The following is a 10969-nucleotide window of genomic DNA, read 5'->3' as shown; positions in this document are numbered from 1 at the left end:
TCGTGAAATAAACCTTTTTAAGATAGATAAATATTATTTAGATCAGCTGAGCGAAAAAAAAACTTTGCTACAGAAAATTTGAAAATGATATTTTACCATTTCTACGATAAGCAAGTAAAGCGAGTATGAATTTAACGTTATCGAAAGTATGGCAACTGGAATATTGGATTTTGTCATGGTAACACTGTAAAACGAAAAAATATACTGATAGGCTAAAGAGAATTTTCTTATCCGGATTAGTCAGAAATAGTTTTAATTAGGATTCTTTCGGATGAGGTACAGAAATAAGCAGAAATGGAAGAGCGAGATAATTTCTAAATAGAAGAGAATTCGGTTTGCTTCCACGAAGCTGTTTGCGTTGGCGTATGAGAAGAGCCAGTCGGTAGCCTGAGCAGAGATAATCGTGAAGATCTAGAAAATGTTATGTAACGTTAAGATAAGAAGTGATTTCTTACCTGAGTCGTTCCGTAAAGCTTTCCAAAGTGCTCGTTTCGGAATGAAAGGCCGATAACAGTAGCGTTGATTCCGAAAGTAAATGATCGGTGAAGAACAGATAAGAAGAAAGAGGCGTACTGTAAAGTTGTGTTTGCGATGAGCGTTAGAGCGGTAAAAGAAATTCCCAAAATCGTTGTCAAAAAGACTCCAGCGGCGAGAGCTTTATTTTTTTCGCCAGTTTTGGCGAGAGCTGAAAAAGAGAATGAAAATCGACGGAAAGAGCTTTCGAACTGACTTGAATCAACGACCATGCCGTTCAAAAAAGCATATCCAACACCACCGAATTGAAAAATAGCAAAGTTCGTCATCATCGTTCCGGTAATCGATCCTGCTTCTTCCTGAGTACAGTTTTGATCGAGTTGAACAAGCTCTTTCGTTCCAGGAGCGATGCCACCGAGATAAAAGTACACTCGCGTCACTTGAATGATGAAAAACAACATCGTTGAAATAAAGAGCGGGGAGAGAGCAACTTCAGAGCTAAAAAATGCTGGAACTTCCTTCTCATTTTCCTCAGCTTCTTTCTTTTCCTCTTCGGAATGGGGGCTCTTTTCTTCGTCATCCAGGAGTTCTACGTTGTTCTTGTTTTCATCAGTTCCAGATTCAGGCTTTGAACTGAGCGATTTGTAAGCAGGGACAGTTTTATAATCGGCAGGAAGAGGCTTCACAAATGGTTCAATTAACTTATTTGGTTATTTGGTTACGAAGGCTCTTTTGTAAAAATATAAATTTAAATAATAATAATATTTTTAGGTTAATTCATTTGGAACCATAAATAAGGAATAGCGTCGATTGGAAGCAAGAAGAAGGTTCTAAAAATGATAAGAGCGGAGAGAGCAGCATAAATCGTCCATGTCATGGAATATCCAAGAGCGTTGTAGATTGTCAGGAAGAGCAGCGCAGAGCAAGAGCTTGAATCCATTGCACCATTGAAAACGCAGAGAACTCGGCCACGGGCAGCTTCGTAGTAGTTGGCCACTTGAAATTGAGTGACGAGCAGAAAGATACCCGCACAGCAGATTGATGTCCAGCCGTATTTTAAATAGCTTCAAGAAGAAATAAAATAAGCCTTCAATATGAAATTCCTACTCATCACTTTCGCCAGGAGTTGCAATAGTGACCATCATCGACCCAGCAAGGAAAAGAACAAGCCCGACAAGTCGAGTTTTCATCGATCCATAGCTGTCCATCAGAAAGCCAGCAAGAAATGCTGCAACGGCGAATAACGTCGTTGCTAGAATTCGCTTGATTCATTCCCGATTCAATTCGATTCACTTACCAAGAGTAAAAATAGCGGTAAATGCGGCGTCCTGAATCTCTTGGGCGCTTTTCTCATCTTCTTTGGCTGGTTCTTCTGGCGCTTCTGTAATCGCGAGAGAAATGTTCCCAGTCTCTGTCCAGTAGAAACCTTCTTTTTTCAAGATCTTGAGCAAGTTTGGCCAGCCGAAGATGGTGCCACAACAGAGGAAAATCTCTAACACTGTGAGCAACGTTTGCCCATTGTGGCCGAGCTGCATTTTCAATTTCAACTGAAAAAGGTATATTTTAGTATCTAAAAGAAGACACGGTCAAATGTATGCTTTTATTGCCAGGGAAAGGATCTGGGCGTTGCCAATATTTCAAAGTCAATATTAGTGATCGGTACGACCAGAGAAAATATTTTTACAACTTTATTGTTGGTTCAGACGCGGAAGACTTTGATTTTTGATCGTTAACATAATTATGACACCAGGTGTCCCAAATAAAGCAAAAAAATATCAAATTGGATTTTGTCAGATTCAGGAGCAGGTTCTTAGAAAAAATTAAGCTAAGAGGTTTATTTTATATCATGTAAAAAATCAACATAAGTGGCTATCTTCTTGAAGACTCTCTTTGCGTTTCATCCCTTTCTTTCTCTGACCCTTTCTCTGCGCCCGGGGCGGGTCAATGCGCTTCGATTGGCCGCGACCCGCTCTAACGCTCCTGAAATTAAAATTCTCAAGCTGTTGGAGAAAAAACAACCTGGACGACGCTGCTGTTGTGAGAAAGAAAAACCGCTATCGTTATCGTCTGAGAATGCTTAATAAATTGTTGATGCTGATGGGATTTTTATTTTTGCTGGAACCTGATAGATTGTCAAGAATCCGAGATTCTCAGGCTAATTAATTTTTTTCCTACCGGCAAATTATTCGTGAAAACGAATACTGTGGCCAAAATCTACATTTCTGAAATTAAATCCGTCTTCCGACAAAGGTCAGTCAATGTCCTAATTCTGAGGGCCAAGGTTATTTATTTCATAGTATGAAATTCATACTCTGCCTATTCTTTTGAAAAGAAAACATTGACTTAACACCTCTTAGAATTTGATTCAGCTTCATAATTTGCCACAAAGAAAATGTCAGATCAGGAAGAAGACGAGAAAAAATCGATCGCGTCTGTGAATAACGAGATAGTACCACTGAAAAATGTTCCAAAAATAACTGTTCGATTTCACAATAATACTCAAGGTACAGTTTTAAGGATAGTTGAACGTTATGAACAGTAAATTAAGTGTCTGTTATTGTGCACCTCTCGTCGATTGGCAGTTTTGTTCACGAGCAACGATCAGTTCCTTCCAATGCAAGCGTCGAATTTGAAATTGCTGAAGGTCTCGCTTTCGTCGTTCTGGCCGTCTCTTCTGAAAATGCGCCAGCTTCCATCAGGGAAACTTTGGAGAATCCTCTTCCTGAAATCGCTGATCGAATAAATCATCGAAGAATGATCACGACTTCGAGAAATAATAGACTGTTTCAAATTTTTGGCGGCCCGATTCAAGACGAAGCAGAGGAAAACTGGATGAAATTGTTCATTTGCTCCACTTATGACAGTTTCAACGACTTTCCGCGAATAAGAGCACTGCCAGAAACGAAAAATAAAGACGCTTCCGCTGGCGATAAGGCTCTCCGATTCGCGAAGAACAACAAGACTGCTCTTATCGCTGGAACTGCTTGTGCTGCTGCTGGTGCTCTTTTTCTTCCAGTCGCACTTCCTCTCCTCGGCTTCACCGCTTCGGGCATCGCGGCCGGTTCAGTCGCTGCCTCTGCCCAGTCCTTTTTCTACGGCGCTTTTACTGGAGGAATTTTCAGCGTTTTCCAATCCATGGGCGCTGTCGGTGTTTCCGCGGGAGTAACTGCCACCATGGCTATGTTTGGTTTTGCCACTGGGGCGGGAATAGGAAAGCTTGTTCAAGCAGAAATAATTCACCAAATTCCTGTCTTTCATCGAATAACTGGCGAAACGCGGATTTTGGTGGATCATCCCTTGTTCCGAAATCTCAGGTCGATCACCATTCTCATTCGCGAAGACGGAAATGAAACACGTCGAATTGGCTTCATTTGCTCATTCACTCGGTCGAATCAAATCTATCGCTACCGATTTCAATTTTCCAAAGCTCGCTTCGACTTCGAACTCCAAGTGCCGCGAGTGACTGGGGAAGAATGGCAGGAGTTCATCTGGCTTGATTTCGCGAATTTTGACGGACAGCAACTTGAGTATGTTTATGTTCTCAAACCTCGTCAGAAAAAAGAAGATAAATGAATAGTTATCCTGTGCCTACGAAAAAAAATACATTTGCACTTATGATTCAGCCCTGTGTTTAAAAAAATGGGTGGGCACAGCAGGTGTCCAGGTGACTCAACTTTCCCTTTTGTTATATAAACCGATTGGCTCTCCTCAAATCTTACAAGATTTTCCTCGTAAAACGGAAAAGCAAACAGAGGTGACGTTGACTTTCAGCAGCAACTTAGAAAAGCAATGAGTGGTCAAATAGTAGTTCCCGTCATGACAGCAGAATCACAGAGATATTCCGTCGAGTTCAAGAGCTCCTGTGAAGGTAAAAAGCCTAAATCTCACACTTCGGAAAACTATTATTACTTGTTTTAGCCCATATTATCGTTCACGTGACTTTCACTGGGGAGGAAACTCAACCAACTTTCGTGGCCCCTGGCGAGACAATTACACTTCTTCTTCCCTGTGGTCTTGCTGGTGTACAACTCGTAGCAACTGATTTGGGCAATCCAGATTTCAAGAAAATCCTCGAAAATCCTCCCGTGGAGCTTGTTTCTCGAATCAATCATCGGAATGTGATTTCTATTGAAAAGCAGGGTCACCGATTTCAACTCTCTGGAGGACCAACTGCCGGTGTTGCGGCTTCTGAATGGAAAGCCTTGAAGATCGACTCGAACTTTGACTTTTCTGCCAAGATCCATCTTCTTCCGAGAATGGTCAGTCACACCCCAGATGCTGGCGACAAAATCGCACGTTTTGCGCGAAACAATAAAGCTGTCCTGATCACTTCTGCTGTTTTTGGGGTTGCTGGAGCAGTTCTTCTTCCAATCGCCCTGCCCTTGCTTGGCTTCGGTGCTGGTGGAGTTGTTGCGGGATCTATCGCTGCTGGAGCGCAATCAGCAATTTACGGGTATTTATTGATCAATTCGTATTTTTTTTCAAACGGAAATTCAGTGGCTTCACTGGAGGAATCTTTAGCGTTCTTCAATCAATGGGAGCTGCCGGCGTTTCCGCTGGAGCCACGGCGATGATGACTGCTTTTGGCGTGGCCACTGGAGCGGGAATCGGAGCACTCATCAAAGAAGAAATCCTCCACACCATCCCGATCAGTCGAATCATCAAGGGAGAGACTAAAATTGAAATCAACTACAAGACGTTCCAAATCCTTGAATCCGTCACCATCGTCACTGGAAAAGACGGAGAAGGAAAGCGCAAGGCCATCTTCATTTCTACCTTTGGTCGCTCCGAGAAAATCTACCGCTATCGATTCGAGTTCACTAAATCTGCCAACGATTTTGAAATCCAAGTGCCTCAGACGTCAGCTGATAACTGGCGAGAGTTCTTTCCCATCGACTTCGACAAAATAAACGGGCAAGAACTTGAGAATATCTACGTACTCAAGCCTCGCTCTTGAATCATGAAATCCTGACTGTTTCGTTTGTTTCCTGAATAAAAGTTCACACCCGAATTTGTTTCTTGTTTTGGAAAATTTAAAACGATAGCTTCAGAAAATGGGTATAGAAAATGTAAAAACAATCGTGGCGGTTCTCTCGGGCAAAGGAGGAGTTGGCAAAAGTAGTGTCTCAGTTCAACTCGCTCAGGGATTCGCTGCGGATGGATTGAAAGTTGGAATTCTCGATTTGGATATTTGCGGCCCTTCGATTCCGCGAATGCTGGGCCAAGAAGGAGAGAATCTTCACGAATCGGAAGAGGGGCTCGTTCCAGTCATGCTTGGAGAAGGTCTTTCTGTAAGAACAACTGTGATGCCACGTATTGATATTTCTGTAGCTAGTTTCTGTGGGATTTTTGGCGGAAGCAGAAGAAGCGATTATTTGGCGAGGCCCAAAGAAGAAAGCTATCGTCTCACAACTAATTAATGATGTTCTTTGGGGAGCATTGGATGTTCTCGTCATTGACACTCCTCCAGGAACATCTGATGAACACATTGGTCTCGTTTCGACGCTCAAAGAGCTAGGAAGAAGAGATTCTGTTCGAGCGATTCTCGTGACGACGCCGCAAATGGCCTCCCTTCAAGATGTAACCAGGGAGATAAACTTTTGTAAAAAGACGGAACTGCCAATGAGCGGAATTATCGAGAACATGTCTGGGTTCGTTTGTCCGCATTGTTCAGAATGCACGAATATATTCAATAAAGGCATGTTTTGTTCGATCGAGGTTTTTAGAGATTGATCATTTTTAGGAAATGCTGCAAAGTTGGCAGAAAAGTATGAAACGAAAGTATTGGGCACAATACCGATTGATCCAAATTTCGGTTCCACGTTAGACGAAGGCAGAGATTTCATGAAGGCCTTTGAAAATTCTGCAACTGCGAGTTCAATCAAATCAATAGTGCAAGAAATCCGTTCGACCTTGTAATCGAAGGTCTTCTGCTGTAATTCAACAACCAGTAATTCTACATATTTCTTTCAGTTTTTCTTTTTAGAATGGCTGCTGTTGATTCCTTAGGCGACGCTGTTGTCCAAGCTTTGGTCGAGGAACCTCTTGATTTGCTTCGACTGTCGCTTGATGAGCGGATTTTCGTCAAGCTCCGCAATGAGCGAGAACTTACTGGTCGTCTTCACGCTTTCGATCAGCATTTGAACATGATTCTAGGTAATTCAAAACCCAATAAATCAATCCTCAACCTTATTCCTACAACATGCTCGGTCGTTTTTATTCAGTAATAAGCCAAATATTATTTTTCGCGCAAGGTGTAGAACAGGGATTAATAATAAATTAAGGAGACGTTGAAGAAACGGTGACCAACGTGGAAATCGACGACGAAACATACGAAGAGATTTACCGACAAGTGAAGCGCTCGATTCCGATGCTTTTTGTCCGAGGCGACGGAGTCATTCTCGTTGCGCCACCGCTGCGAAAATAGATGAAATTTAAAGCGTTTTAGTGGGTTAAAACAACCAACAACTTGACTTCGACTGCCCGTGATAGCAATATTATTAAGCTCACGTTTTTGTTAGAGAAACTTCATTACTTGGCGAATCTCTTTCTTTTCCCGTGCAAACAATAAATTTCCAATAGATCGATGGTGGATGCTCATGGCTGGTTTTCTTTAGAATGACGAGAGAGACGTAAAACTTTAAATCCAAGATATCAATTCTTCCAATTTTGAATAATTAGCAAAAATGCTCCAGAAAGGACTGTTTTTCGGAATCGTAGTCGTTTTTATCTTCAGCTGCGGTTATTATCTCGGCGTTTCGCAAAATGCACGAATAGAGAATGGACCATTACCTGCGGTCACGTCCATAGAAGATTTTAAAGGCATGGTTGATTCGGTTAGGATGAAATATTTCTAGTTTTGGGAACATTACAAATCAACCGTTGATCAGCCGATTATGTTCGTAAAGAAATTGCTTCACTGCGCCTTGAGTCGGAGAAAAATTCAAGTCCGAAAGAAGAAAGAATCAACAAAGATGATGAAGTTTTAGTTCCGCCAAGCCCCAAAGAAATAATACTATCGGAAGAGGATCTTATCGTCGACAAAAAGAAGAGCCAATTAAAGAAATTGTCGAAAACGAAAATGAAGCTCCGGCCATTGAAAATACTTACGATGCAAAGGCGGAGATCCAGAAACGATTAGAGGGATACAATAAGTACTGTGAAGGAAGGCGTAGAAGTCTGATTGGCGTTTCCTTTATCACTGGATACATTTCTCGATATGGAGTGTCTACTGGAGATGTTCATTTCTGGACCTGTTTTCTCCCAAAGGGTAAGATCTTTTATATAAAGACAGGTGGACTGAATGAATAGGGAAACTCGACGAAAAATGAGCTTTTTTTTGGGCTTAGTAGGGAGGGAGTATAATACATGTTTAGAAAGCCCAGGAGCTGGGGATCATTCTGACTATTGACAGTAAGGGGTTTGACTCATGCCCCGGGGCACTTTTGGCCTTCCAAAGAGGCAAAAATCCGGTACTCTCGGGATAAGGGACCGTAGCTTCTAGTATCCCGGGTCTGTGGATATGAAACCTATATCAGGTTGTAGAAGAGGCTCTGAAGATTCAGAATATGTGTAGAAAACCATCGTTAGGCCCACTCTGGAGGGCGCTAGAGGCTCTAGAACTTGAGGAAGTTGGCCGAAAATCGGCACTCTTGGTCCCAAAAAGTACGAAACTGTTATTCATTCGACTGAAATAAGTTTAAGGACGTTTTTTATCGATGAAAATATGTAAGAAAAGTATTTCTGGGTCATATGAGATATTCCGGGGTGAGTTACTACGAAAATCTCTTTTTTGTAAAATATGACCCCAAGTGACCTTAAATGACCCCAAAATACGTTTCCGACATATTATTGAAGGTTTAAAACGTTCTTAAATATATTTTACTCGAATAAAATATCAGTTTCGTACTTTTTGGGACCAAGAGTGCCGATTTTCGGCCAACTTCCTCAAGTTCTAGAGCCTCTAGCGCCCTCCAGAGTGGGCCTAACGATGATTTTCTACACATATTCTGAATCTTCAGAGCCTCTTCTACAACCTGATATAGGTTTCATATCCACAGACCCGGGATACTAGAAGCTACGGTCCCTTATCCCGAGAGTACCGGATTTTTGCCTCTTTGGAAGGCCAAAATAGCCCCGGGGCATGAGTCAAACCCCTTACTGTCAATAGTGAGAATGATCCCCAGCTCCTGGGCTTTCTAAACATGTATTATACTCCCTCCCTACTAAGCCCAAAAAAAAGCTCATTTTTCGTCGAGTTTCCCTATGAATGAAGCATTCAATTTCTTCTAATCTTATTTTATAGTTTCACAGCAAGTGTTTCAGGTAGCTAATTTCAGTAATTCTCTTCTTTCTAACATTGCTTTTGTACAGTATTTGTACAAAAAGCAGAGAAAAAATAGGTTTTATTTTTTAATTTTAACAAGTAGCTTTTTGGACGTTTTAGACAACTAATTAATTAAAAATTTAAGCGGCCAGTAGTTCGCTGTCAGTAACAACTCTTTTGGCAACTGGTTACATTCCGCTTGAGCACAAAAACACCGTCGAAACGAAGACTTGGGACGAAGGGCGCAACAAATGCAATGACAGACCTCTAGGGAAGGGGGAATTGTCTAATTGCCTGCACAAATACGCGGCAATGCCACAGAAGTACCGATACATGGGTGCTAATTTGGAGCCAGGCGATAAATTTGCATCCATTATTGTTGGACGAGAACCCATGTGTAAGAACATTCTGCATTTATTCAAACCCTAATCTTCCAATAACTTCAGCTCGACTTGTTTCTGCCTGGAAGGACAAGATCTATCGCGGCTCTGATCGAACTTTTTACTACAAAAAAGTGAAGACGGCTTTTTCTCAGACAAAAAACCCGAAATGCGCCAACTATGCTACTTCTGAAGCTGCCTGGGAAGCCGGTAACTGCCGTTTTTTCATTCGAGAAATGAAGATTTTATAGGTTGCCGGTTGGAATTCAAAGATTTCGCGAATTGGGTAGCTCGAGGAAATTTTGCTGCTGATGAGCATTGGAGACCAGCTGCTGATCTTTGTGCCATGTGTGCTTTGAACCTGTCATTTATTGGCCACTCTGAGCATTACGGAGAAGATGCACAGGTAAATGAACAAAAGTGACGTTCTCGTTGATAATTTAACTCACAGGTGCTTGCGGAACAATTGAATATCCCGAAATCTTATCTTCCTGACGACTATTCAAAGTCAAATGAACATGCTGCCGCGCTGAATGCAAATGCAAGAAAAGCCTCGCTCGACGAAATGTTCGCCGATATACCTCGGGAAACGCTTATCAGCTTGAGAAGGATATATGAGCCAGATTATATCATGCTTGGCTACGAAATGCCAGAGTGGCTTGCTAACGCCTAAATATCCTATCTTCCGGTTTACTTTTTGTACTGATAAAAGAAATGATGTGCAATCTATGTTAACCTTACGACGACAAACGAGAATTTCCCCCCACGACGACAATGTGTCGTATATGACACATTGCCTTTACTGCCCTCTAGAGGCGATTATAGAAGTCAAAGAAGGGCATTATGCCACATTGGAACCAAAATTAAACTCTGAAACAAAATTCAAGCCTCAACTCTAACCCGAACTCGAACCGAAATCCCCGAAAAAATGTATAATTTTGCCGGCGGAATATATCCTACCGACGACAATGTGTCGTATATGACACATCGCCTCTACCGCCTTCTAGAGGCCATTTCATAGGCCGAACTCCGGTCTAAATACAAGCTTTAGCCAAAATCAAAATCTGGGACGGAACTTAGACCCAGACAGATACCCAAACCCGACCCACAACCCAAAAATTCAATTTCTTCTCCGGCGGAAAAAAGTCCTACCGACGACAATGTGTCATATATGACACAATTTCAATGCATTCGTGTGTCATATACGACACACTAGTAGCGAAGCGAAATTCGCTATTCTCATCCATTTCTAGCGAAGCAGCGCCCATAAATTTGATACCACGTGAAAGCTTAAGCTAAAGCGAAAAGTAGGGGCATAAAGGGGGGTCAGCGAAATTCTCAGACCATGTTACAAATGAGTTACGGGCGTTTGAAACTCTTGGTGTCATATATGACACACTTGGCGTCGTAAGGTTAATAGCAGTCTTTTACTTCATGTATTCATGTGTGAATTCTGGTGAAATAAATTCTGTATGTCCTACTGTACTATTTTGATTTTCGCACTTTGAGATTAGATGAATCCTCTTTTATTTTTCTTTATACCGAGAGGCTCAAGCGTTTACTCCGAAAAACATAAAGATTTTGATACTTTCGGTATAAAAGCTTGATATTCTCGGCATTTCCCTTTTTCTGTTTCGCAATATTTGACTCGTATGATTCTTCAAACTCTCGTTTTAAAAGTTAGTTCCAGTTTCAAGTCTTAATAATTTCATAATTCAATTTCTTCCAGCCTCTTTGATACCAAAAATCATTTTTGAATGGAATACAAAAAAATTTTTAATGACAATTT

At 41.5% G+C, this 10969-nt stretch overlaps 6 protein-coding genes across 8 annotated transcripts; 5 read left to right on the top strand and 1 right to left on the bottom strand.

Moving 5' to 3' along the window:
- Positions 1-37: 37 nt before the first annotated feature.
- On the bottom strand, positions 38-3928 carry LOC145705105 (equilibrative nucleobase transporter 1-like). Its single transcript, XM_081782557.1, has 6 exons — positions 1772-3928; positions 1582-1726; positions 1279-1538; positions 731-1165; positions 456-685; positions 38-411 (listed from the first exon to the last, which is right to left on the bottom strand). The coding sequence occupies exons 1-6, from the start codon at positions 2007-2009 to the stop codon at positions 253-255; spliced, it is 1467 nt and encodes a 488-aa protein (XP_081638683.1). The 5' UTR covers positions 2010-3928; the 3' UTR covers positions 38-252.
- LOC145705106 (uncharacterized) lies at positions 2441-4056 on the top strand. 2 transcript variants are annotated; one of them, XM_081782559.1, is made up of 3 exons: positions 2441-2724; positions 2844-2978; positions 3023-4056. In XM_081782559.1, exons 2-3 carry the CDS (start codon positions 2867-2869, stop codon positions 4045-4047), a joined length of 1137 nt encoding a protein of 378 aa, XP_081638685.1. In that variant the 5' UTR covers positions 2441-2724; positions 2844-2866; the 3' UTR covers positions 4048-4056. The 2 variants fall into 2 exon arrangements, with proteins under 2 accessions (XP_081638685.1, XP_081638684.1); XM_081782558.1 differs by having other exon boundaries at positions 2442-2724; positions 2832-2978.
- Positions 4057-4199: 143 nt separating this feature from the next.
- LOC145705107 (uncharacterized) lies at positions 4200-5431 on the top strand. Its single transcript, XM_081782560.1, has 3 exons — positions 4200-4342; positions 4393-4927; positions 4972-5431. The coding sequence occupies exons 1-3, from the start codon at positions 4264-4266 to the stop codon at positions 5429-5431; spliced, it is 1074 nt and encodes a 357-aa protein (XP_081638686.1). The 5' UTR covers positions 4200-4263.
- Positions 5432-5470: 39 nt separating this feature from the next.
- Positions 5471-6422, top strand: LOC145705108 (cytosolic Fe-S cluster assembly factor NUBP2 homolog). Its single transcript, XM_081782561.1, has 3 exons — positions 5471-5765; positions 5806-6172; positions 6218-6422. Exons 1-3 carry the CDS (start codon positions 5529-5531, stop codon positions 6391-6393), a joined length of 780 nt encoding a protein of 259 aa, XP_081638687.1. The 5' UTR covers positions 5471-5528; the 3' UTR covers positions 6394-6422.
- Positions 6423-6446: 24 nt separating this feature from the next.
- On the top strand, positions 6447-7061 carry LOC145705112 (U6 snRNA-associated Sm-like protein LSm3). The gene is made up of 2 exons (XM_081782565.1): positions 6447-6630; positions 6759-7061. The coding sequence occupies exons 1-2, from the start codon at positions 6462-6464 to the stop codon at positions 6899-6901; spliced, it is 312 nt and encodes a 103-aa protein (XP_081638691.1). The 5' UTR covers positions 6447-6461; the 3' UTR covers positions 6902-7061.
- A 14-nt stretch (positions 7062-7075) lies between these two features.
- Positions 7076-10950, top strand: LOC145705109 (carbohydrate sulfotransferase 12-like). Of its 2 annotated transcripts, XR_014134554.1 has the most exons (7): positions 7076-7296; positions 7365-7744; positions 8946-9197; positions 9247-9390; positions 9432-9586; positions 9632-9910; positions 10593-10950. XR_014134554.1 is itself a non-coding variant. In XM_081782562.1 (6 exons), exons 3-6 carry the CDS (start codon positions 9113-9115, stop codon positions 9851-9853), a joined length of 606 nt encoding a protein of 201 aa, XP_081638688.1. In that variant the 5' UTR covers positions 7076-7296; positions 7365-7744; positions 8946-9112; the 3' UTR covers positions 9854-10585. The 2 variants fall into 2 exon arrangements, 1 of the variants encoding a protein (XP_081638688.1); XM_081782562.1 differs by lacking the exon at positions 10593-10950 and having other exon boundaries at positions 9632-10585.
- The last annotated feature ends 19 nt before the right edge of the window (positions 10951-10969 follow it).

This window comes from Oikopleura dioica, chromosome PAR (assembly GCF_907165135.1).
Source record: "Oikopleura dioica chromosome PAR, OKI2018_I68_1.0, whole genome shotgun sequence".
NCBI lineage: Eukaryota > Metazoa > Chordata > Appendicularia > Copelata > Oikopleuridae > Oikopleura > Oikopleura dioica.
This window is presented reverse-complemented; position numbering and strand designations above follow the sequence as displayed.

What these genes read in the sequence shown, in the direction of transcription:
- LOC145705105 (XM_081782557.1), bottom strand. Translation starts at nt 2,009, where the DNA reads ATGCAGCTCGGCCACAATGGGCAAACGTTGCTCACAGTGTTAGAGATT. An exon ending in TACCGCTATTTTTACTCTTG is followed by an intron (nt 1,727 to 1,771) that starts GTAAGTGAATCG and finishes AGCGAATTCTAG; the next exon opens with CAACGACGTTATTCGCCGTT. An exon ending in AGCTTTACGGAACGACTCAG is followed by an intron (nt 412 to 455) that starts GTAAGAAATCAC and finishes AACATTTTCTAG; the next exon opens with ATCTTCACGATTATCTCTGC.
- LOC145705112 (XM_081782565.1), top strand. Translation starts at nt 6,462, where the DNA reads ATGGCTGCTGTTGATTCCTTAGGCGACGCTGTTGTCCAAGCTTTGGTC. An exon ending in GCATTTGAACATGATTCTAG is followed by an intron (nt 6,631 to 6,758) that starts GTAATTCAAAAC and finishes TAATAAATTAAG; the next exon opens with GAGACGTTGAAGAAACGGTG.
- LOC145705106 (XM_081782559.1), top strand. Translation starts at nt 2,867, where the DNA reads ATGTCAGATCAGGAAGAAGACGAGAAAAAATCGATCGCGTCTGTGAAT. An exon ending in ATTTCACAATAATACTCAAG is followed by an intron (nt 2,979 to 3,022) that starts GTACAGTTTTAA and finishes CAGTAAATTAAG; the next exon opens with TGTCTGTTATTGTGCACCTC.
- LOC145705107 (XM_081782560.1), top strand. Translation starts at nt 4,264, where the DNA reads ATGAGTGGTCAAATAGTAGTTCCCGTCATGACAGCAGAATCACAGAGA. An exon ending in GTTCAAGAGCTCCTGTGAAG is followed by an intron (nt 4,343 to 4,392) that starts GTAAAAAGCCTA and finishes TACTTGTTTTAG; the next exon opens with CCCATATTATCGTTCACGTG. An exon ending in GCGCAATCAGCAATTTACGG is followed by an intron (nt 4,928 to 4,971) that starts GTATTTATTGAT and finishes ACGGAAATTCAG; the next exon opens with TGGCTTCACTGGAGGAATCT.
- LOC145705108 (XM_081782561.1), top strand. Translation starts at nt 5,529, where the DNA reads ATGGGTATAGAAAATGTAAAAACAATCGTGGCGGTTCTCTCGGGCAAA. An exon ending in TGCTTGGAGAAGGTCTTTCT is followed by an intron (nt 5,766 to 5,805) that starts GTAAGAACAACT and finishes ATATTTCTGTAG; the next exon opens with CTAGTTTCTGTGGGATTTTT. An exon ending in CACGAATATATTCAATAAAG is followed by an intron (nt 6,173 to 6,217) that starts GCATGTTTTGTT and finishes GATCATTTTTAG; the next exon opens with GAAATGCTGCAAAGTTGGCA.
- LOC145705109 (XM_081782562.1), top strand. Translation starts at nt 9,113, where the DNA reads ATGCCACAGAAGTACCGATACATGGGTGCTAATTTGGAGCCAGGCGAT. An exon ending in TGTTGGACGAGAACCCATGT is followed by an intron (nt 9,198 to 9,246) that starts GTAAGAACATTC and finishes CAATAACTTCAG; the next exon opens with CTCGACTTGTTTCTGCCTGG. An exon ending in ATTACGGAGAAGATGCACAG is followed by an intron (nt 9,587 to 9,631) that starts GTAAATGAACAA and finishes TTTAACTCACAG; the next exon opens with GTGCTTGCGGAACAATTGAA.